This window comes from Brassica oleracea, chromosome C3, assembly GCF_000695525.1.
Source record: "Brassica oleracea var. oleracea cultivar TO1000 chromosome C3, BOL, whole genome shotgun sequence".
NCBI classification, from domain to species: Eukaryota; Viridiplantae; Streptophyta; class Magnoliopsida; order Brassicales; family Brassicaceae; genus Brassica; species Brassica oleracea.
In genome coordinates, this window is record NC_027750.1 from 11,756,655 (window position 1) to 11,780,810 (window position 24,156).

The 24,156-nt window shown below is 35.4% G+C and overlaps 5 protein-coding genes across 13 annotated transcripts; 1 reads left to right on the top strand and 4 right to left on the bottom strand.

The window, feature by feature from the left end:
• Nucleotides 1–2,388: 2,388 nt before the first annotated feature.
• On the bottom strand, nt 2,389–4,363 carry LOC106332628 (polyubiquitin-like). Of its 2 annotated transcripts, none has more exons than XM_013771110.1 (3): nt 4,211–4,363; nt 3,808–3,872; nt 2,389–3,694 (listed from the first exon to the last, which is right to left on the bottom strand). In XM_013771110.1, exons 1-3 carry the CDS (start codon nt 4,299–4,301, stop codon nt 2,531–2,533), a joined length of 1,320 nt encoding a protein of 439 aa, XP_013626564.1. In that variant the 5' UTR covers nt 4,302–4,363; the 3' UTR covers nt 2,389–2,530. The 2 variants fall into 2 exon arrangements, with proteins under 2 accessions (XP_013626564.1, XP_013626565.1); XM_013771111.1 differs by having other exon boundaries at nt 4,188–4,363.
• A 6,992-nt stretch (nt 4,364–11,355) lies between these two features.
• Nucleotides 11,356–13,405, top strand: LOC106332750 (WRKY transcription factor 44-like). 6 transcript variants are annotated; one of them, XM_013771249.1, is made up of 5 exons: nt 11,356–11,631; nt 11,733–11,943; nt 12,051–12,167; nt 12,239–12,873; nt 12,940–13,405. In XM_013771249.1, the coding sequence occupies exons 2-5, from the start codon at nt 11,746–11,748 to the stop codon at nt 13,250–13,252; spliced, it is 1,263 nt and encodes a 420-aa protein (XP_013626703.1). In that variant the 5' UTR covers nt 11,356–11,631; nt 11,733–11,745; the 3' UTR covers nt 13,253–13,405. The 6 variants fall into 6 exon arrangements, with proteins under 6 accessions (XP_013626703.1, XP_013626702.1, XP_013626698.1 ...); XM_013771248.1 differs by having other exon boundaries at nt 11,356–11,605; XM_013771244.1 differs by having other exon boundaries at nt 11,356–11,943.
• Nucleotides 13,406–13,585: 180 nt separating this feature from the next.
• LOC106331582 (40S ribosomal protein S5-1-like) lies at nt 13,586–15,094 on the bottom strand. The gene is made up of 5 exons (XM_013769967.1): nt 14,993–15,094; nt 14,806–14,900; nt 14,192–14,463; nt 13,914–14,117; nt 13,586–13,823 (listed from the first exon to the last, which is right to left on the bottom strand). The coding sequence occupies exons 2-5, from the start codon at nt 14,896–14,898 to the stop codon at nt 13,769–13,771; spliced, it is 624 nt and encodes a 207-aa protein (XP_013625421.1). The 5' UTR covers nt 14,899–14,900; nt 14,993–15,094; the 3' UTR covers nt 13,586–13,768.
• Nucleotides 15,095–15,550: 456 nt separating this feature from the next.
• LOC106332504 (myosin heavy chain, skeletal muscle, adult) lies at nt 15,551–17,275 on the bottom strand. Of its 2 annotated transcripts, XM_013770971.1 has the most exons (5): nt 17,189–17,207; nt 17,050–17,099; nt 16,836–16,945; nt 16,593–16,752; nt 15,551–16,355 (listed from the first exon to the last, which is right to left on the bottom strand). In XM_013770971.1, exons 3-5 carry the CDS (start codon nt 16,871–16,873, stop codon nt 15,966–15,968), a joined length of 588 nt encoding a protein of 195 aa, XP_013626425.1. In that variant the 5' UTR covers nt 16,874–16,945; nt 17,050–17,099; nt 17,189–17,207; the 3' UTR covers nt 15,551–15,965. The 2 variants fall into 2 exon arrangements, with proteins under 2 accessions (XP_013626425.1, XP_013626426.1); XM_013770972.1 differs by lacking the exon at nt 17,050–17,099 and having other exon boundaries at nt 17,189–17,275.
• A 1,034-nt stretch (nt 17,276–18,309) lies between these two features.
• Nucleotides 18,310–20,880, bottom strand: LOC106328165 (serine/arginine-rich splicing factor RS2Z33). Of its 2 annotated transcripts, XM_013766550.1 has the most exons (7): nt 20,797–20,880; nt 20,439–20,553; nt 19,649–19,688; nt 19,432–19,527; nt 19,163–19,350; nt 18,977–19,078; nt 18,310–18,877 (listed from the first exon to the last, which is right to left on the bottom strand). In XM_013766550.1, the coding sequence occupies exons 2-7, from the start codon at nt 20,543–20,545 to the stop codon at nt 18,529–18,531; spliced, it is 882 nt and encodes a 293-aa protein (XP_013622004.1). In that variant the 5' UTR covers nt 20,546–20,553; nt 20,797–20,880; the 3' UTR covers nt 18,310–18,528. The 2 variants fall into 2 exon arrangements, with proteins under 2 accessions (XP_013622004.1, XP_013622005.1); XM_013766551.1 differs by lacking the exon at nt 20,797–20,880 and having other exon boundaries at nt 19,649–19,923.
• Nucleotides 20,881–24,156: the final 3,276 nt, after the last annotated feature.

Here is a 24,156-nt window from a genome sequence, read left to right on the forward strand (position 1 = left end):
TTGGCGAGAAAATGTGTTTTCCAGTTTTGGCGGGAAAATGTGTTTTTTCGGTTTTGGCGGGAAAATTCTATTTTCTGGTTTTGGCGGGAAAATTGTGTTTTCCGGTTTTGGCGGAAAATGCGTTTTCCGGTTTTGGCGGAAAAATTCTGTTTTCCGGTTTTGGCGAAAAAATTTTGTTTTCCATTTTTGGCGGGAAAATGCGTTTTTCTGGTTTTGGCGGGAAAATGCGTTTTTCCGGTTTTGGCGGGAAAATTCTGTTTTCCGGTTTTGGCGGGAAAATTCCGTTTTTCCAGTTTTGGCGGGAAAATGTTTTTTGCGGTTTTGGCCGGAAAACGCTTTTTGGAGTTTGGCGGGAAAATGCGTTTTTGGGTTTTGGCGGAAAAATGCGTGTTTTTGGGTTTTGGCGGGAAAATGCGTTTTTTTTGTTTTGGCGGGAAAATGCGATTTTTCGGTTTTGGTCGAAATGTGCGGTTTTACTGATTTGGCCGAAAAATGTATTTTTATGGAAATGTGTGTTTTACGTTTTTTTGCGGAAAAACGCATCTTGCGGTTTTGGCGGGAAAGTATGTTTTTCAGTTTTTGCGAGAAAATGTATTTTTTGGTTATAGTAGAAAAATGTTTATGCAAAAAAATAGAATTTAGGGTTTGAAAATAATATTTTGATTTTAAAAGGTCATTTTTGTCATTTATCATTTTGGACTGAACTAGATGCATCTGCATCCAGATGCACCATTAAGATTCACCTTCATTTGGGTGAGAATTTGAGATGAGTTTTTGAAAATTCAGCTGGGTGATCAATCTGAATGTAGCATTATAATGCACAAAACGAACATTGATTTGTATTTTCACTCAGATGATCCATCCGGATAAGCAAACGAAGAGAGCCTAACTCACTATTCATCAAGAAGAGAACAAATTACTGCTATTTATTTTCCGATGGACCAAAATAACAGAGACAAACAAAAGATATCCATCATTGTCAGTCAAAAGAAAAAACATTAAACACAAGTCACTGAAGAACAAATGTGTAACATAGGAAAAGGTTAAAAGAATTGATTTAGGCCAATTTTGTTTTTTGTATTTGATGCAAATGTAACACCTGAATACAACATTTAGATGTTGCATCAATCATTGTTCACTTTTCTAGTTAATAATTGTATTCAAATGCAACATAACCGAAGTTATTCGTTTTTTATTTTAAAATACCATTTGATGCAACATAACCTAAGTTATTCGTTTTTTATTTTAAAATACCATTTGAATACAAATAGTTAAAAAGACTAAAAAGACATGAAGTATATTTTTAATAATGAACAAATTATAATATATATATATATATATATATATATATATCTAAAATTAATTTTATATTTTTTGTTGGAGAATGTGATTTAGTATTTTTGACGGAAAACGCTATTTTACGATTTTGATGGGAAAATACGATTTTACAGTTTTTACGGAAAAAACTCAATTTTGTGATTTCGGTGGAACTTGATTTTTTTGCATTTTTTTTTGCAGAAAAACTTTGTGAGTTTGCGGAAAATATGGTTTTGGCAGAAAATATGATTTTCTCATTGTGGCGGAAAAATGTGAATAGTGTATAAGATATATATATATATATATAATAATTATAATAAGTAATCTAATTAATTTTATCTTTGTATTAAATGATATTATTATTTTTTTAGATTTTGGAATGCAAATGTTGCATCCAAATTCTATATTTTGCATCTTAAATATTTAGATATAGATATTATATATTTTGCATACATCAAAATCTGAATATGTGTATCCAAATGCAACTTATGAATACAAAAACGAACATGGCCTTAGGATTTTAGATAAACGGAGAACATTTCACGAAGAATTGAGTATTTCATGAATCAAGTGTGAGTTGTTCTTTCAAAAATAACTAGGGAACCTTCCAAAGCGAATCGAGGCTAATCCAAAGAACCCCGCAATGCGATGATGATTCGTAGTGAGATTTAGGTTGAACCAGAATCGAGGAATATGAGAAAAGCTAAGGAGGGTGCAGAATGTAAGGAGCAATGCATGGGAGTCGAGAAGGGTCCAGTGGTCTACATTCGACATGTGTAATTTATGTGCAGGGCCCGCTTAGGACATGGACAAAGGGGCATGGACCTAGAGCCCAAACATTTTTTAACAAAAATAATATTAAAAAAAAATCCAAAATTTTAAAAATAATTAGGGATAAGAGCCCAAAATTTTTAAATTGTCCATATATACATATTAAAAAACAAAAATTTGCCCAAGGGCTCATTAATATTTTGAGCCAGCCCTGTTTATGTGACAGGAGGGATGTAAATTATAAATAACCATGTTCTAATAAAAATCATATTGATCGATGAAAAAAAACCATATTGATCGATCTTATATATATAAGATAAGAAATAAACCAAATGATTGTCATCTATTTAACAGTGAAAAATTAGAAGATCACACACACACTCTTAAAAACATTAAAGGCTCGTTAGGAGAGCACAAACAAGAGAATATAAACTGAATGTAACTACCTCCGTATCCGACTGAACAAAACCCATGAGAGTCGAAGACCCCACTTTTCGGAATATCCTTTAATGGTGATCAAAAATGACAACAAATATTCCAACCATGTAGACGACACTCCACTAGGGAGAGCCGGCGAAGGGAGTGGAATATCCGTAATTGGATTACTGGCTGATTCAATCCTGAGGATCAGGGTTTTTCCCAACAATGGCTCGATAGTGATGGTTGTACCAAAACCACCACCACCACCTCTGAACCGTAACACCAGGAACAGAGTTGATTCCTTGGGGACGTTGTAATAACCTAAGGTGCGGCCATAATGTAGTTGTCGACCATTAAAGATTAACCTTTGCATGGAAGAAGGAATCCCTTCCACGTCACTTATCTTTTCCATGACATCGTAAATGGTTTTAGAGCTTTCAACGGAGAGGGGAAAGACTTTACCTGTCAGTGTTTTGACATAGATCTGCATGCTACCATCTCTAAGGTCCAGGGTTGAGTCCATCCGGATTCGGTAATCAGCCAAGGTACGGCCACCCTCGAGCAATTGACCTTCAAAGGTTAGCGTTTGCTGGTGACGAGGTATTCCCACCTCGTCACGTATCTTTGCCTTGACATTGTCGATGTGGTCGGAGTTATAGAAGGTGAAGGTTCTCTCTTCCATAAATTTGACTGAAATATGCATATCACCTCTAAGATACTCGTGCATAGTTATCTCCCCGCCGACGCATTCACCAGCCAACGTACGGTCACCATTAAGCAGTTCATCGTCATAGAATAGTTTTTGCATGTAAGGTGGAATGCCTGCAACGGCATGTATCTTTGCCTTGACACTATCAACCGTGTCGGAGACTTCAAACTCGAAGTCGAACCTTTTCATTTGCTGAATATTGAAAGAGATCTTGGCACCATGTCTAATCAACATCAGTGTTGATTTATCATGGATGTCGTAATAATCCAAGGTGCGGCTAGCAATGAGCAGCTCACCGGCAAAGGTTAGACTTAGATGGTCTGGAGGAATTCCTACCTTGTCCTGTATCTTTTCCTTGACACTGTCAACGGTGTCGGAGCTTTCGACTTCGAGTGTGAATAAGGTTCTCCCTGAGAGAGTTTTGACAAAGATCTGCATACCACAACCAACTCCAATCCGGCTGTACAGAGTTGATTCCTTAAGGACCAAAACAACTATATATTATTAGCGATTGCATTAATCTAGACAGCATATTTGATTGATACTCGTACATAAATTAAAAAGAGTTAAAAATGGTGACGTATACTCACCATTTGCTGGAAATTTGGCATTTGACGGACCGCATCAAGTATCCACCCAAGTGATCCCTTCGATTCTGGAAAACAAAAACAAAGTTAGATGAAAGAAGACACGGAAAATGAGATAGATATACGGCCTTGCCTAAAACTGGTTGTTCCTCAATAACAAAATATAGTTTGACTTTTTTTTTTGAACAACTCAAACATTGTTTGACTTCAAACCAGAATCAAACACATAAACTTGCTCTTGCTTGGTTTCATCACCAAATCTTGACGAAGGCCTTGACGAATCCCAACAAAAACAAATATCCAGAAAATAGGACTTCAACGGTGAAAGCAGAGAAAGTCAACTATACGATTCTGAAACACTATAAGCAAGAAACGAACCTAACCTAAAGAGAAAATAAAATTTTACTTTCTTTCTTGAGCGTTCCATTGAGGTATATGCTATAGATTGACTGCTTCGGTGATAATGGCATTTTCGACTGAATTATGGGGGAGACCATGCGGAAGGGAAGTCTTCAAAAAGAAAATTTGGTTTGGTAGTTTTTTTTATAAGCTTCTTCTTAGCATTGCTTCTTGTTAATTTGTTATTGTTTATATATTGTGAACTGAACTAAGCTTAATTGATTTGTTTCTGTGAGTTGACAGATTAACCTCTATTCAACCTGTTCACACTGCCTTCAAACTTTATTGACTGGCGAAAGTCATATTAAAATCTATCCAATCTGTTCACGCTATCATTAACATAAGTTAACATTTTAAAATAGTAAGTTTATTGTTGGTTTCATCTATTAAGCTTAGCCATCGAATATAGAATCTTTGTTCATGTGTTTTGAATTTAGTATTTCATCCGGCTTTCTTCTTTTGAGCAAATGTCTTCAGGAACATTTTTGTACCGGCTTTTATGAGAGGCTTTTATTATCCAGAGTTCCCCTAAACCGCCGGTTGTGTAATTTGTGTCTTTTTTCTTTTTTGACGTGTGTAATTTGTCTAAGTTTGCAATATATTCTCTTTGAGAAAAATATGATAACAATTACCCAATACTTAGGACCTGACTCGTTCAAATGCAGCGGTTGCGGAAGTTTACGCATGCGGGTGGTTGCGGTTTCCAGCGGTTTTAAGAGATTTGTACGACTGGTAATGCGGTTAAAAATTGATGTGTTTGCAGGATACTTATGACTGATTAACTACAAAATGCAGTAACGGTTAAATAATAAATTAACAGTATTTATATTTAATATAATTATAAAAATATCAAAATTCATAAAATTATAATAAATATAAAATTTATGTTTAGAAAGTAATATTTTAAAATTTTAAAATTTATTTTTATTATAAAAATTATAATATTAATTAAAATGATAGATATATTTTAGTATTTTTATAATTTCAATTTTAAAAAATTCATTGAATTTTTTATTTTTGTATTTATATTGTTTTAGAAAAAAAAAATATTCTCCCGTAATCGCCCGCAACCACAAACGCTAGTTGGAGCCAGCTTTTTGAGGTTTGAAGCGGTTTAGAACGGTTTGGATGATTGTTGTGAATTGCTAACAACCGCTACCAACCGCAAAAACTGTGTTTGCGGGTAGTAGCGGAAAAACCAGTCATCCCCTTACTTATGTCTTGATTAAGCCACAACATCTTTAACTCGACTTGAAATATGAACTGAATTTTATTTTTGAGAACTGGCTTAAATATGAACTGAATTCAAACAGAAAATTCTGAATTTGTATCCGATTTTGTTGGTAAAAAATTTGTGAATGGATCCTATTTGACAGTGTTTTGGGGTGTGAATATTATTTGAATCAAATCCAAACGGGTAACCAAATAACTTGAAAAACAAATCTGAATATCAAAATTAATCTAAAAATTATTTGAATCATAAAGAAGTACTTCAATTATTCAATTTTATGTTTATTTTGATGTAATATATAAAATTATATGAATATAAAACACTATAAACCGATTGCAAAATGAGTACTAATCAAAATTTTAGAAACAATTATAATTTTACGTAAACGCAAAACGCTATTAACTGGACTTATTAATCCAGATATATGTAGAAAGGGACATAAAAAACTGGATTGAAAACCTGAAAACCCAAAAAACTTGACTGTTCCATTAGTTCGAAACGCCACTCACATTTTGTACATAATGGGCTGAGAATCCGGAAGGGCCATTAAAGTTTTTACTAACCTTTTGATGAAACATTGTATCTTACCGTATGTTAAAGTAAGGGTGTCAATCGAGCTGGCCCGGTCCGGCCCCGCCCGAAATTCGCAAAACCCAGCCCGTAAAAACATTGGGCCTATATTTCAAAACTTGACCCAGCCTAAAAAAAATTATAGGGCTTTTTGTATTTTTCGGGATTATTAAAAAATAAATTAAAATTGAATACATTAAGTTTAAAACCAATACTAATTTAATTTAAAATTTAAATAATCATCCATATATTGATAAAATCTAAAACTAAAATAAATATCTTACCTAATAAACTAAATAACCAGTATTAGCTAATAGAAATATAACAAAATTCTTTCAACTCTAAGCGGTAAGATCAAGATCAAAACGTTCTTCAGTAACTTCCACATTCTCATTGTCAACAAGAGATACATATAACATATACAAAATGTTTAATTTTGACATATATATCAATATAAAGGAAAATTTTAAAAATATCTTGATGGCAAAACGTAAATCCTCCCAACTAAGTATGTGTACAAATAAGTGCTTCAACATGTCTTGGTAGGAGACAAGTTCTATATTGTTTAACGCATGAGTACCAATGCTAAAACTAGGCTTTGGTGCCACTATATTATCGGAAATCTATGTTTGAATAAGATATTAACATTAATTCTATATTTGTTTAAGACATAAACACCATTGCTAAATAATTAAAAATAAAATAAAATATAGTTTGAGTTTTCGAGGTTGCACAAAAACTATAAAGTCCAAATGGGCTAAGCCCGAAAATTTTAATTTTTGGGATTATAATTAAACACAATCCCGATCATTTATATAGTTGGACAGGCTCGGACAACGGGTTTTAACCGTAATTGACATGTTTATTTTAAAGGTTAAGGAACTAAACATCCACTAGACATTATTTGTGAAGTGATTTGTACATGTGTCATCACCGCATTCAATTTCAATAAGAAAAAATGACATTGCTTTGAAAAAGTGTAACACATCATTAACCTAATTGTGACATGTATAATTTTTCTTAAAAATATTTATATTTTATGGTAAGATTTTTCCAAAATTGTAATGCCTATTAACTTATATATCATTTTGGTAAGATTTTTCCTAAAAGGGAATGACTATTAACTCTATATCATCATTAACATAAATTTTCTATATAAATATTTATTTTTGGTAAAAATATTAAAATATATTAATAACTAATACCTCATATATATGATTAAAATTACTAAAAATAAGCTAAATATAATTATGATTATAATTTTTTTACATCAACTTATATATCATATTCTTCATATATATATATATATATATATATTCATTTTACCAATATTAATTATAAATGTGCATCAACAATTACAAAACTAAAGCAACACTAATTAAATCTATATTTTGATAAGTTAATGATTAATTTTTTTTTTAATTTATCAGTTCACTAGATTAATTAACAAATTGATTTTTCAGCTTAACATATTTTAAATAAACAAAAAAACTAAAATTTATTAGAATTTATATGTTTATATATCCCATATATATATTAAAAAGAAGCATTACAACATTTTAGCTATAACACGTGTCATCATTAGAATGTTTCTTAAATTTTACATGTATTATATACTTCTCATTAAACTAACCATGAAATTAATTAACAATCTACAATCAATATTTTTTCTTCTTTCCTTAAATAAAACCTACGGAATTACCAAAAGTGAATAAAATATATACTTGACAATTAATAATTTTAATAATAAATATTTGATAACAATTTACGTATCCTCCATTGTTTTTAATGTTATATTATTGAAATAAATTAAACAATCATATTAACCATATAATAAAATTTTAGTTTTTTCGTATATATTATATTTTAAATTTTAAAAACGACTACAAATTACGAAAACTATTAAAAGTCTCACATTGAAAATTTTGTGATCTATAGTTTAAAATTTTTGTTATAATAAAATACAAATGATCATAACACCATATGAGTAAAAATCACATTTAGTAGATATTCAAATTAATATATATGGTTTATGACATGATATATTTATGTTTGAATGATCAAAATTAATATTCAACAATTATTAGAGTATAGATTTCATCATGCGCATGTGTGCGGGTAATCACCTAGTATATATATAACTAGGTGATAAGAGATATATTTAAAATTAAAACCATTAAATATAATATAATATAGTTAAAATTTATTTTTATAAAATGTAATTTTACTTTTATTTTTAAATTAAATAAAATCAAATTAAACCGATGAAACCGTAAGACCCTCTATCTAGCCGATGAACTTTCGCTTGGTGATACAAGTGATGATTAGTATATATTTTCTTAATCTTTATGCAGTTGCAAGGGAAAACTTATGGAGTTTGACCTACCTGGAGGCATCCCGGAGCATGGCCAAGGCTGTTAGAAGCCTTAAGGCTTGATGATTACGAGGAGAAACAATCTGCCGCTGCATAGTTCATCCCAATATTTATATTCTTTTGCATGTGGAAGACATGCTTAATCAATTTTGTGTTGGAAATAAAGATCCCTATAACTTATCAAAGGAGAAGCAATTTAAAAAGTAACCTTATTTTTGTATTTTATTTACTTGTATACCATTATCGACGTGGCGGCTCCACATTCTTCTTCAGACCATAATTAAAATTACCCTTTAACTACTAGCTATATTACAGAATTACCATTGGACTTACCAATATAATTTAGTATTGCATTAACATCCAAATCAGAATAGATATTGACCTCTTTTAAAGTATGGACGGTGACAAAAAACAACGAAGATTAATGCATTCCCTAATTTTTTTAAAAAATTCACCATTCACGATGAATAATTTTTTTTTTTCATTCTTTTCTGTAGAAAAATAAAAAACAAAATTATTTCTTGTTAAATTTGAGATGAAACAATCATTTTTTTTCGTTCCTACAGTTTTATTCATTTACGTTCATTTTCTATTCGTTATTCTTGTTTATAGAATGGTCATCAGACCTTGACTTTACACACGACTACACATATTGTGGACCCATCATGTTTTAAACGTAAGCATTAACAAAAAAAATATCATCATTTGATTATTCAAATTGATCAATCATATATGCAAACCCAAAACGCCAGCTCTTTCCTTTTCACAAAAAGGTTATAAATATTTTGAGAAGATACAATAATAATATAATTGTTTTGTTCATGAAATAATGACATAGCTTAAGAATTCACTGAAATAAATTAAAGTTTTTTTCGTTGGTCTGATTTTCTTGTGGTGATGATTCAGCCCACTATTTCTCACTTTAAGTTTCCGTTAATGTTGTGTTCCAAAAAAAAAAGTTTCCGTTAATGTTTTTGGAGGGACAAAATGTATATGAATTGTGGTTTCTTAAAAATGCTGCAACTAAAATTTTAATATGTTTTATTTTTTGTCAGCAAATTCTAATATGTAACGTGTAATGTTTAACAAATATGTAAAAAATATTTTATATAGGCATTTCACCCGGGTACTTCCCTAGTTGTTTATTATATCTCAGTTCAGAATAATTTGCAAACTATTATCATGATTGTTTATCATAAATTTGCTCTAGTTACAGGAATATATTAATACTTCTACACTAATCATTGTGATCTTGTGGTCATCATGTTTGTTGTTGAATGTGATAATATTTTGCGGCTTGCCGAGCTAGCTGTTAAAGTATCCAACCAGACGGTAAAGTTTAGTGGAACGTATAATCAGCTCCTGTCTGTCCTAGAATTGGCGGTTCGGGATAGAACTGTTCCTTGCATACTAAAATAGTAAAATTTGTGGTGGAAATGATGCTAAATTATCACTCCTCGTGTATTATTTGCTATGTGACCTCAAGGCAAACCTAGCTTATGTTTGCTGTCGGTGAAATTGCGAGGTTTATATATGATTCTTCTTTGGCTGATAATCAAATTCTTATTATGGTCTGAGAAAATCATACAGAATTTGAAAGGCTAAACCGGACACAGCATATCACATTTTTAATTACAATAACCAACATCAACATGTACTTTTGAGAGGTTTCTCACATACAAACTGAACTCAATCACTGGTCAGTCTTAGTGTTGTCTCGGTTGCCTGTGAAACCTATCAAAAGGAGCAAGAGGTTTTTAATTTCTGGTCTATACATTCTGAGTTAGTAACCGGTTTGATGTTCAGTTGCCAATCGAAAGCGTACTACTGTAATTGTTAATTTTTGGACTCCAAACTAAATTCACTGTCCTGATGTTTGTAATGAGCTATCAAATATCGAATTTTATTTATAAGTTCGAGTTCTTATATTGTCTATACCATAAGGTGCAAAGTTATAAAGGAATAGGAAAGTAGAATTCTCCATGAAAAAAAAAAAAAAAAGAATTCTCCATGAAACTGTAATGATGTAAACGTAATTATGTACATTGATTAAGCTCAACCAACTTTTTTAATAATTCTTAACTAAAAGTTCCAAGTTCATATAGTCATTGTCTGTGAGATTCAAAGTTATAAAAGTATCGGAAAACAGTATTTTTCTAATTACAAAATTGTATTTCAATTTTATCACACACACGTCCGATAGTTCCATTGCATTAAATTAAAGATTTATGTTAAATATGTCTTCCAATTTCTGAAAGTATTAATAGACCTGTAACAACCACTGTACCAATAAGATTTCCACAGAAAACAGAATTCTTAATGAAACGCGATAACTGTGTGCAAGTGAATTTATGTACATTGACAAAGCTTAACCAACTTTTTTAATAACTATTATCTAACCTAACAAACTGTGTTGTTAGACTGGGATTAATGTCAACACTAATAGTTGTTGAAACCTTCAAACTAACAATTGTTAAATGCTTCCGTTGAAAAATCATTCTATTGAGATGATATTTTATTATCTCTTAGATTATGCACTAATAATATTTTAGTTTTTTTTTTTTTTTGCTAAAATAATAATATTTTAGTTACGGTTCCATATAATCCACGTTTAATTATATAATATGGAATCTGGGACAAGAACAAAGGAATAAACCGGTTTAGTTTCGGTACGATTGAGCTCAAGTTATTCTACTAATAATAAAGTTGCACAAAAAAAAAATTCTACTAATAATAAGATGGTATGGGTTGAACAAAAAAAAAAGATGGTATGGTTCAGTTCACGTGTTTAACTTCGAACAGAACAAGCTCGTGCGTGTCTCAACAACCAACCAAGTCCCTCTGGTCGCTGGCCCTTCAACAAAACAACAAAACGCCGCCGTTCCGTTGGCCGCGTTTCCCAACTAACATTCAAAGGGGCTTATAAACTCAACTAACGTTCAACGAAAACTATCCGTCTCCTTCTCTTTCCTTTTCACCACCTTCTGCATCACTATAGACTTAAAGCTCATCTAAAGTACGGACCTTGATCCATCTAACGTACCCCACCGTGACACGTGTCCGTTAGTGTCGGCGAGTCCTCAACGAACCGAACTGGTACGACCGATACATCAACGAGCCACAACCCAAAAACCCGGGTTCGGATCAGCCCCGGATCTCTTCCTAACTCCTTTACAAAAGGCTCCTTTCTTCAAATCGTTTTCAGAACTTCAGATCTCTCTCTCACCGTGAGTACTACTTTGTCCCCTCATGGGTATCAGCAAGTTTCTTTCTTTATGCTATTCAAAGCTCTATATATAGATCAAGATCTTGTATGCTAGGGATTGGTGTTTCTCACCGTCCAATTTGTTTAAGGTTGACGACTATAATGGAGGTGAAAGAGAGTAAAAGAGTGGTAATAGCAAAACCAGTTGCTTCAAGGCCTTCATTCACTAGCATCAGGACATTCGCTAATCTTTTAACTGATTCAGTTACCGTACCTCCTCATGAGACTGTAGACGCTGCTATAAGACCAAAGACTCTGAGGTTTAAGCAACCAGCAGCAGCTTCGGTCTCATGTCCACAGGTGATTCATCTAACCTCTTGTCTCTTTCTTGCCATTGTTATTTTCTTTTCTGAATCTTTCCACATTGCAATTTCTGACACTTGAGAGCCCTCTCTGATGATCTTTAGGTGGAAGGAATTGACAAAGGAAAGTCTTGTGATGATTCAGATACCAAAAGCTATGTAGTTTATAAACCTAAAGCAAAGCTTGTCTCCCAGGCAACCGTCTCCGCATTGGCTAATATGGTAAGTTGCTTTCTCGAGTGTACAAGATCAAGATTTTCTTGAAACTCGTTTTTAACTCGTTTCTTTATTAGCTTCAGGGTAATCATCAACAGGTTTGGAGACAAAGCGAATCAGTACCGTATGGGAAGAGTGTGAGCCAAGGTACACGCCCTAACCTAGTCCCTAGGGTTCCATCCTTTAAAGAATCAGAGACATCGGCTGGAGACAGATCTTCAGTGGACGGATACAACTGGAGGAAGTACGGACAGAAGCAAGTCAAAGGAAGTGACTGTCCAAGGAGTTATTACAAATGCACACACCCTAAATGTCCGGTCAAGAAGAAAGTAGAGAGATCAATGGGTGGTCTGGTCTCAGAGATTGTGTATCAAGGTGAACATAATCACTCCAAACCGTCTTGTCCTCTTCCACGGTGCGCTTCGTCATCATCCTCCTCAGGGTTTCAGAGACCACAAAGAGAGCTAGCTTCGGAAGGATCAATAGGACAAGACCCTAGTAATGTTTATTACCATCCTCTTTGGAGCAATCAAAGCAATGACTCATCTAAAAGCATAGCAGAGAAGATGAATGAGGGTTGTGTAATAACACCATTCGAGTTTGCTGTTCCAAGATCAGCGAACTCTACTGGTGGGACTTCAGATTCTGGTTGTAGAAGTTGTAGCCAGTGTGATGAAGGAGAGCTTGATGATCCTAGCAGAAGCAAGAGAAGGTAAGATTATATTGTTTCAGATACCACTTTCTGCATTTAGGCTTACACTGAGTTTGTTGATGATAGCAGGAAGAACGAGAAGCAAGCAAGTCAAACAGGAGTATCACAAAGCTCAGTGGATTCAGACAGTCTTGAAGATGGATTCAGGTGGAGAAAGTACGGTCAAAAAGTGGTTGGAGGCAATGCACATCCAAGAAGCTATTACAGATGCACGAGTGCAAACTGCAGAGCTAGGAAACATGTTGAGAGAGCGAGTGATGATCCAAGAGCTTTCATTACAACCTATGAAGGTAAACACAATCACCATTTGAACTTGAGACCTCCAACTTCGCCTACTCTTCCCTTTACCTCTACACAACATTCTAATCAAGCCATTTGATGAGTCCCCATTGATGCTACTTCTTCAATCTTCATAGCACATTTGATTAATCAATCAATTTCTTGTTTCCATTGTGAATTTATTTTATTTTACATCAAAGTTGTAAGGACAAGAAGATAATTGTTATTTGACAAACAACAGAAAGAAAAAAAAAGCAAATAAAAAGAGTGTTTCATTTTCATTGTCACGAACAGATCTTAGTACATAATCATTTTGTATATTTCTTTTGTTAAGTATATTGGGTGTGATTAGTAAATATTTTGCAGTAATGTTGAATGGTATGTATATATATAATCACTGTAATTAAACAACTTTTAGATTAGAGATACCTGCTTATATAAAGATCAAATATTCTTAAAGATGAAACCATTCTGATCAAGAACAAAAGTGGTTTAAAGCGTCAAAACTTCATTCAAGATAGAGAAGAAACTTTTTAAACATATCCAAAAGCTAATGAAAACAGCACAAAAGAGGTCTTTGAGATACAATGCAAACTATAGGACAAAGGAAGATCCCTTAACGGTTGGCCTTAGCAACTCTCTCAATCTCATCTTTCTTCTTGATGGCATAGCTGCAAAGACGGACAAGATGCTATTAGTATTAGCTGCTAACAAACACAACTGGGAAGCCAATTAAAAGACAGACACTTTACGAGTATTACCTGTTGGAAGATCCCTTGGCAGCATTAATGAGCTCATCAGCAAGGCACTCAGCGATGGTCTTGATGTTTCTGAAGGCAGCTTCACGTGCACCAGTTGTAAGCAGGAAGATAGCTTGGTTCACACGTCTTAGAGGAGAGATATCAACGGCCTGCCTCCTAACCACACCAGCAGATCCAATCCTGGTAGCATCTTCACGTGGACCACTGTCTCACCCAATAAAAAAAAAATAATGAGAAAATTGTTCATACTACCAAGTACCAAGTTTCAGTGACTTTACCTGTTAACAATGGCGTCAATGATAACTTGAATAGGGTTGGCGTCAGTCAAGAGGTGGATAATCTCCATGGCGTGCTTGATGATCCTCACAGCCATCAACTTCTTACCGTTGTTCCTTCCGTGCATCATGAGAGAGTTCGTGAGCCTCTCAACAATAGGGCATTGAGCCTTCCTGAACCTCTTCACAGAGTATCTTCCAGCGGTGTGGGGAACAAAGGTCGCGTGTTTCGCAGGCTGAACACCAATGTAGTCAACAAGACTAATGTCTGTGACCTACAATAACACGAATACACATATCAAAAAACCAGAATGTACTGACAAGAAATAAAAGACAAAAACTTTTCGGACAAGAAACAAAACATTAATTAAGTTACTCATATTCATGAGTTATATCTAATTTCCAACAAAATGCAACCCTCGCATCATAATAGACTTGAAACTTAGTATACAAAAAAAAATAAACCAAACAGCATCTCAAGACCAAGAATGTAAACAAAAGACAATTTTTTTTCGGACAAGAAACAAAACATTAGATAAATTATTCATCTTTATGAGTTATGTCATGAAGCTAATGTACTCACGAATCAAAATAGATGAATAATGTCAGGAAATTACCGAGACATCATCGAAGCTCCAGCGGTTGAAGAGCTTGACCTCGTTGGTAAGCTGCTGCTGAATCTCAGCGTCGATTTCTACGGCTGCGGCCATGGCTGGGAAGATCAACAGAGGATTAGCTGAGAACACGCAAGATACGGACCTACAAGAGAACCGACAATGCAGAGGAAGATGAAAGGAATAATACCTTAAACTCTGTAAGTGTCGTGTGGAGAAGAGAACTTAGGTTTCTTTTCAGCCGCTGCTGCTTGAAGAAGAAGGTGGTAGTTCTCAAATGAATTAATCGAAACCCTAAATCTCTTGGATCGATTTGGGCCCTGATGGGCTCGAATAATGGGCCCATTGGGTTTTTTCTGCTTCCTCTGTTTCTCTCCTATTTAGAGCTGTAAAGGGTTTAAAGTAGTCCACTGGCCGAGTCCAAGACGTTCTGGCGTAGAGTAGGTTATGACTAACGATGATCATAGAGACATGCAGACGCCGGTTCAAGTTATCTCTATCGCCATCAACAATGCTAGGATTTGGAGTTTGCAAATTTACTGTAAGGACATGCACTTACTCATTTCACTGTCTACAACACTAACATAATTACAGTGCAAATTTTATTCAAATCAAACGGACATTAGATATACTAATGCATCAAAACCATAATTATCAACATAATTAGACGACTAGTTCACATCCTAGTCTGAGTTATGATCCAAAATGAAAAAAAAAAAAAAAAAAAAGAACACAAGCACATCCCTGCAATTGTGATGAATGGTATAATGCTTCCTTTATGCGGTAACATGACTAGTTTCCAAGAAACGTCACTTTCATTCTTTGATAACAAAAATAAAACAAAAGAAAGAGACAGACGTGTGTCGTGTCGTCCTCCCCAAATCTACTAACACTTATGAATTTAATACTACTGCCCAACTCAAATGTGTCCCTAAACCCCAATTAATCCCTTCATGGTCACATGCCCCTTCTCCTTCCTTTTTCCTTTTCTCCATTTTTCCTCTCTACCTTCTTCAGTTTCATGCCTTAACCCATCAAGATTCCACAAAATATTATTCTATTCTATATAGTATTAGTAGCTGTAGCTTTGGGGAGAAACTGTTCTGAAATCTGAAACAAGGTTGTCTAGGGGATGAGAAATGTATCTCTTGATTCTTGAACGCTTAAACTGTATCTGACCAGTTTAAAAAATCTTCACCAGCCTGTGATTCTCCTTCATGACTTGAGGTTGAAGCAACAACACTTGCTTCACCAGAAGAACCATCTTTGAGCTTTGAACTTGGCTTTTTCTCCACGGAATCAACATTTTCAGTTGCTTGATCAATTTTATCCTCCTTCACATTTTCATTTTCATGGGTTTCTTTTTCTTCTTCTCCTTCTTCTTCCTTGGACGCTGAAGTGGAAACAGATGACAAACAAGAAGCTTCAGATGAACTCTCAGAACTGCGTGACCCTTTTATGGATTCAAGCTTTCTCATCAGATACTTTAGTCTCTTCTCTGCTTTTTCCCTTAATCTGATCTCTTCTTTCAGATGTTCCTCCAGCTCCTCCATCTGTTTTCAAGAGATATTATAGGTTGTCTTTGAAACAAAAATCAGATGAAAGTGAACAGAGCAAGTGACTCTCTCTTGGTACTTAACAACAAGAATGACTCTTTATTGGTTTTAATGGATAGAAAGGTTTGACCCAAAAAAAAAAGAATGACTCTTTATTGGTTCTTGATTAGACTCAGATCTTGAAACAGAAGCTTTCTTAAAACAAGAATGACACTTATGATTATATGAAATTACCTTTTTGGTAATGAGCTCTGCTTCTTCTTTAGCAGACCTTGAAACTTGCCTCTCTGCAAGTAGTCTCCCTCTTAGACACTCCACAGTTCTCAGACCTTCCTTTTCTTCTTCTTCTTCTTCGTCCATCTTCTTACTTGCAGAGCTTGTTCTCAGTAGACCTCTATATAGAATTTCTTATAGGGTAAATTCATACAAATACTAACAAATACATTTATATATATAGAGAGAGAGACAGAAACCCACCTGCATCTTGTGTTGTAATTGAAGGTATCAATTGTCATACAGCTTTTCTTTTAAATATTCAACAACCAGAACCAATGTGGTAAAAGCTTATAGCTGAACTTCACTACTAACTGCAAAAAAAGGTAAACTAACAATAATAAGACCAATGTGATGTTATATCATGTCATTATGATTAACATTTATTATTCATTCAGTAAGGAACATATCAACTTACCACAATACTCTTCCACAGATCCAAACCCACTAACTTGAGAGACAACAAACCTACACCCAGAAGTTTTATTTGAAAGAAAAACAGATTCTGTGGTGTAGGGACAGTAAATAAGCTTGTTTGTAAGCAAAACGACAGTTACCTTTTGATATTTTGGCAGAGACAGAAATCTGCAATTCTCCCGTGAGTTTGTAAACCTCTCGCACTTCAAAGACCTTTATCAAAAAAAAAACTATAATTATAAGTTTCACTGTTACGCTATTATATGAGACGACAAAAATCATGTGAACAAGAGGAATCACACTGATTGGTGTTGCTAAGATATAAATCCATAATGTTACGTTAATTCCAAAGGGAAAAAAAAACATAACTGTTATACGCTTCTAGCTGTACCAAGTGTCACAAATCTCTTTGTCAAAAATATCACACTCTCCAAAAGAATTTTTTCAAAAGTTTCATGGTTGCATTTATATGTGTATTTATTTATTTGTTATGCTTTGTGTGTCAGGCGACATTTCACTATTGTTGATGTATCAAAAACAAGACAGGAGTATAAGTTTCGGACGGTACCGACATTAATAAATTTAGGAGAGGGGGAAAATCTTGTGACCCTCCATAAATCTAAAACTCAATATGCATGCAGAATATTAATGCTCCCAACCTCTCATTAGGATTTAGGAATACCACCACTTCAATCAAGATCACTTATAATAACTCTCAAGTTATTAGCTTTTGGGTTTAATTTTACCAACTATTCAACTTACAACAGCAAAGGGGAAAGTACAAATCATGGGGGGAAAAATCATTTGAAAATAAATAGCAACTCTTCGGAAAGCCCCCACAAAGAACAAAAATCATTACATAGTAACTCCCTTAGTAGCCCACCAGGAATTTTTTTGAACTCAATTAACTTGAGGGGAAGTAAATGCATAGGAGATGATGTTTAACAAAGATCAATAAGCTTCACCAAGCTCTCTTTCATGACATATTCTTTGTCACTCATTGACTCAACCAAACCCTCTAAGTAATACATCTCTTTGCTTCCCTCACCCCAAGTGTCTTTTGCGATCAAACCTTCATAAACTTATCCAGGAATTTTCTTCAATCCTATGTAGTTCCCTGTATTTTCTGTCCCCAAGGAACCTCGCAATCAGCTTGAGAGACAAGCTGAAAGAATAGCTGTTAGTGTTGGAGCAGCCATGGTTATTAGCATTATGGCTTCTCAACTTGATGTTTTTTTAATCATCCATACTTTCAACAACCTTTGAAAATTGTCTGAAAATGAAAAGCTAGCAATTTATGTCCTACAAGTTTTTAACCATCATCTCAACAGGGTAAAAAGAAAGAACTCCTGACAACATGAACTCAAGAAGATCCAAAGCAAACATACATAAAAGAGAAAGGAAATATCTGGGGGGCAGTCTGATTCAATAGTACAACATGCTAGAGCACCTGCAACCCTGAGGCCATGAGCCATCAAAGTCAAGGTGACTCGCTTCCTCTAGGGGAAGCACGGTTGGCCTCGTAATCATCATCAACGGGGCTTCTGTCCTCTCTCGGACTGTCACGTCCCACAACGGGACTGGCAACAGTGTTTCTGCCATTCCCATTGTCTTGAGGGCTGCTACCACCATCATGGTCTGATCCTGCTGGCTTTTCAAGCTTTGGAGAAGGTGGAGGGCTCCCGTCTATAATCCTTGGGCTACCTTCATCATCCATAATCGGACTACGGTCTCTGCCTCTTGGCGATAGAGAGTCCTCCATTCTCTTCGGACTGCGAGACCTCTCCTCTTCACTTCTCTCTCTTCTTTTCACAGGGGATCTTGATCGGCTGACCATACAGAAAAAATAACAAGTTCATGTTCTTAGGTTCTAACCATGTACACATCTAAATACAAACCAAGAAGCATTTATGAAAAAGAAAACTAACCTGTAGCTCCGGCTACGGCTAAGACTCCTGCTACGGCTCGGGCTTCTTCTACGGCGAGGAGAACGGGATCTTACAGGTGACCTGGAGTAGCTTCCACTCCGCCTATAACATACAATCCAGAAAAAGGTTACAAGAAACTGGAAGGGTCTACACTATTCACACAAAAGATTCCATTATATTGAATACCTGAGCTTCTTGGGACTGTTCTTGCAGTTTCTCTCAATATGTCCTCTTTCACCACAGCGGTAACACTTGTTCTTCCAGTCTCCTGCAGTGCAGTCTCGGGCCCAATGACCGTCAACACCACAGTTAAAGCAGCGACCTGCTCCAGGAGGTGGGCCTCTGCTGTCATAATCCCGAGAGCCACGAGGTGCCTATCATACAAACATGACATCCATGAATTTGACAAACAAGATAAGAGTCTTGAATAGAGATCCAGACTAGATAATACTCACCCCTCTTGAAAACTCCACGGTGATGCGACTTCCGTCAAAGTCTCTTCCATCCAAGTAATGTCTCGCGTCATCAGCATCACGGGGATCACTAAACTCCTGTTTTCATAGGGAAAAAAAGCAACATGCAGAGTGTGTATGTGACCATATCATGCATAGTTCACAACAACAAAAACAACTATGACCAACGGAACTTGTTAATAAAAGAGATTTGACTTACAACAAAAGCATAATCCCGCTTCATATCCACATCTCGCACTCTGAGAAAGAAATTGTTGGCAGAAAAGGTAAGGCCATCGTTACTTTACGGTATTGCTAAACACCATTTTAGAGACTGATTCTCCATGTTCCATCAAAACACTTAGTAAAAAACACACTACAAACAGAGCCGCCGAGGCGCCCTCTATACACCTGGCGAGAATTTCCGCCAAGACCACCCAATCATCAAACACCAATCATCAAAACACCTCCAGGTTTAGGCAAAATCCCAGAGACCTTCAATAAGATCATCCAAGTTAAAAGCATACACTATACCCTAGATCCTTAATTTTCCTCACGTATGCAAAAAACATAATATATTACTAGAACTATTCTCCTCGATACTTATTGCATATGTCCCTTTGCACAGTAATAAGCAAACTTCTCAAAAATTAACAGTCAGTGTTAAGAAGAGCATGAAATACACTAAACATAGATCCATAACTCTTCCTCAAAGATACAAAGATAAAAATACTATGCCCTCAATAAATAGTGTTAATTTCTGCATACGTACCCCTTACACGATAACAAACAAACTTCTCAGAAATCAACAAAGTTAGTGTTAAAAGCAAACACTATACCTATATAGCTATATCCATATTTTTTTCTCAAAAATATTACTAGAACTATGCCACTCGATGCTTAGCGCAAAAACAAACCAACTTTTCAGAAATTCACAAACATTCATCGCCAACACATAGAAATCAAAACATTCGTTTCATATATAAGAGGTTAAGAAGAAACTCCGTTACCTTCCGTATCTGTTGAAAAGGCGTTCAAGGTCTCTGGTACGAGTTCTGGATGATAAGTGTCCAACGTACAGACGAGTGTTCCCGTAACGATCATCATATCTAGGCATCTTCCAAACTACAAAAAGGGCAAGTTAATTCAACACCTCATAAGCATCAAACCCATTCAAAACCTAGATCTGAGCTCGAAAAACCCTAAATTTCGATCCAAAACAATCAGATTGGAGTTTTTGGGAGACAAAGAGAGAACTTAGCAAGCCCCAACACAGTAGAAGCATAAAGCCAATCAAAAACCCAAATCTGAGCTCGAGGAACACTAAATCTCAATCCAAACAATCAGATTCAATCGATTTGTTAATACCTGGGGATTAAAGGGGAGCGCAGAGGGAAACCCTAATTTCGAAACCGAAAGGGGGAAGAACAGCGTATGGTAGCAATAGTTTATAGTTATGAGGGCTTTTTATATTGAACCGACTTAATCCAACGGTAATGATTTAATGTGGGTCTCCTAAACCGACGGCTAAGAGGTAAGAATCGGTGAAACCATGTTGTCGTGTCTCCTCGCGGTATTGCAATCTGTTGGGCCTCAAGTTATAACGAGCCCAATAATTTGGGTATATCAATCTGTTGGGCCTAAAAGGAAAGATAACAAACCAAGACTCAGGTGGGAGAATTAGACAAAAAAGAGTCTAATATATAAAAGAGACTTACAACTCTAATTAGCGCAAGACCTTTTAGAATGGAAACCAAAAGTAAATCCCTGCGAATTTGTCTATAAAGCCCAAAGTAGGCAATATCGTATTAATCGGAGAATATAGAGTTGGACATTGGATTTAACAATTCCAACAATTATATGTGTCAAGTAATGTTAGTCAAGATTTGCTCGATGTTACATTTTGTTTTGTTATTTGTTGCTGCAGCAGATGACGGAGGTAGAGGACTATAACTCTAATTAACTTACTGAACTTTTTTACTTCCTAAAGTTATAAGACACTAAATATATTATAAGCTTTTATGGCTAATTTATTTATATTACAAATTATGAAAATATTATACAGACGACTATACAACCCATCATTTTACATAAAACATTTTATGTGAAACTCATGTCTGATCTTCTCGATGTCTTTTTTTTTAACTAATCTATATATTTTGTCTTTTTTTTTTGGATAATCGTGGTGTGATTCCAAAGGCTTTCTAGGTTAAAAGATCATGAGGTCCGCATAATCCACGTTTTCTTACCATTTAAGGCGTTCCGTATGGTCGGACTCGAATCTAGCCCAGGTGGCGGTACTCACAGTTGTGAACCCTTTACCACAAAAGTTGAAGGCTCCGGTTAATAATTACTAGAAACTCGACTTCATGAGATATAAATATTAATTAATCTCTTAGTTAAAATAAAAGAGATTTCACAAGTTTATTTTTTGAGTTTCTAATTTGAGATACATATGTTTTTTTTTTGATAAACCTTATCGGCTGATCTGGTCGGCCTCGGGAGGAATGCACTTAGTGCTACAGAGTGGACTGGCTACCACACTGTCTGGTCTGAGTTTGGAATACCTTCCGACTAATGCCAGAGGGTGAACCGATCATCTGTTACGATCCACCATGTAAACTACTTGAGCTGAATCCCAAGCTCAGACTGGCCAAGTAATGATAATTTAGTTCTCAGTGGGAATCGAACTCATGACTGATGTGGATACACACCAAGCCCCAAAAAATTGCCACTAGGCTATCACCATTTGGTTAGATACATATGTATTTAAATAGTATTTACTGTATTAGCCTCCCAATTAAGTTAAAAGTGAATTCCTTCTACTCTATACTGTTACAAAAAAAAAACTTTCATTTTCCTCTCTAGTTGATATGTTTAACATCATTGTCACAAAATATCGTGGAAATTACGAGGGCAAATGTTTCTTGCCTTGTTGCAAATTTGGTTTGAAAAAAAAACGTGAATTGGGAAATGCATTGAGTGTGGTTGGTACGTCCTCTACCGAACTAAATGGATTTGTCACCATACAAAACAGTACGTTTACTGCCTATTGAACCCACCAAAAGAAATTGTATATTCAGATTGATCGGTACGTTCTCTACGCTACTAACAAGAATATTTGAACTCAGTTAACTGAGCATCCGGTGTTCAAAAAAAGAAAAAACTGAGAATCCAGTTGTTTCAGACGTAGAGATATTTATGTTTGGGTCTTTAAGTTAAAATGTAAATATACTTTTTACAAGAAACACAAGATTTGAATTTTTCATCAGACGTATAAATAACAAACTGGGGACACACACACAACTGAAAGTTTTGTTTTTTCTCTTTGAAACAAAATAAAAACAATAGTTTAACAAATAAAAAATTATGCAAAAGCAAACAAAACAAACGATCAAACTATTATCCTCTATTTAAATTTTATCATTCAGTATTATAACCATATTTGTGTAAGCATATTGTCACAACTTGTTTGCTTCAACTGGATCACAAAATAACAAAGCTAAAAAAAATATTTAAAAGTTAGACAAATAATGAGATCCAATTTGATTTGATTGACATATTTTGGTAGAAACTGCAAAAGCAGTCGAATGGTTTTTGTTGTTATCATCTGGTGTCTTCAGTCTTGGCTGAGTCCTACCTGAACAGTTTTTAATAATATTTCAAGAGGTTCAAATTAGAATTACGTGGTAGCTAAGGATACGGCTACTCGTTTACAGTTTGAAGTCCTCCACTTATTATAAGGTGGAGTAAGGAACAATAAGTTTCAAAAAAAAAGGTAAGGAACGATAACAACAACAGAAAAAGGAGTTGCTCGTAGTGCTCCGTTTTAGGGAGTTCAGGCCGGATCTGGAGTTGCTGTGAGGCTGGTGTTGAGTGGGCTGGGTGCAGAGGGTCGTCACGGTTGGGAGATTCTTACCCCTAGCTCCAGATCTGAAGTTCTGAGCGGATGGGTGTTGTTGCGGTGGGATTCGTGAGGCGTTTGAGGACGGCGTCAATCTTCTCCGCCGGTCTTTAACTCCATCAACTTAGGTCTTTTAGAAGTTTTAACGGTTGCTGGTTGTTGAATCTTGGAGGTTTATGGTTTCGTGGTCCGTTGAAGGTCGTGGTAGAGACCCCTATCTACAGCGGGTAGGTGGTGGTTGGTTCCCGTTTGGATTAGATTTGTGGTTTTTCTGTCGCGTTGGCTTCGCTGTTGTTTGTGGCGACGAGCAGCTTTGCCGCCTTTTGTGTGGCTCGGAAGCTAGGTGTGCTGCTGTTATGTGGTCAGGGCCGGCCCTGAGAGTTTGGAGGCCCAAGACCATTTAGTAAAGGTTTCAAAAATTTGGGAGCTTAAAAAATTTTTTTTTTACAAATTGGAGGCCTATTTACATATAAAAAAATTCAAAATTTTTGGGGGCCCAAGACGAATGTTTCATTGGGCTTGGCCCAGGGCCGGCCCTGTATGTGGTGGCGCGTAGGACGCTCTAGGCGCGTCTAGAGTTGTTGTGGCGGCGCGTTGGACTCTGATCCGTTGGTGTTCACTCGGTTTCCACCGAGTCATCAGTGGTTCAGTCCTTATCTTCCTTTCAGTGTCTCGGCAGTACCATGTTGGTGCGTGATTAACATGTTTGAGAAGATTATTTCCCTGGTCCTCATGGACAGAGCGAGTGCGGAGCTTTTGGTCATTGGAGTAGTGTTCTTCGGTGGCGGCTCGCTAGAGCTTTTTCTTCCTTCTTGGTGGTCTTT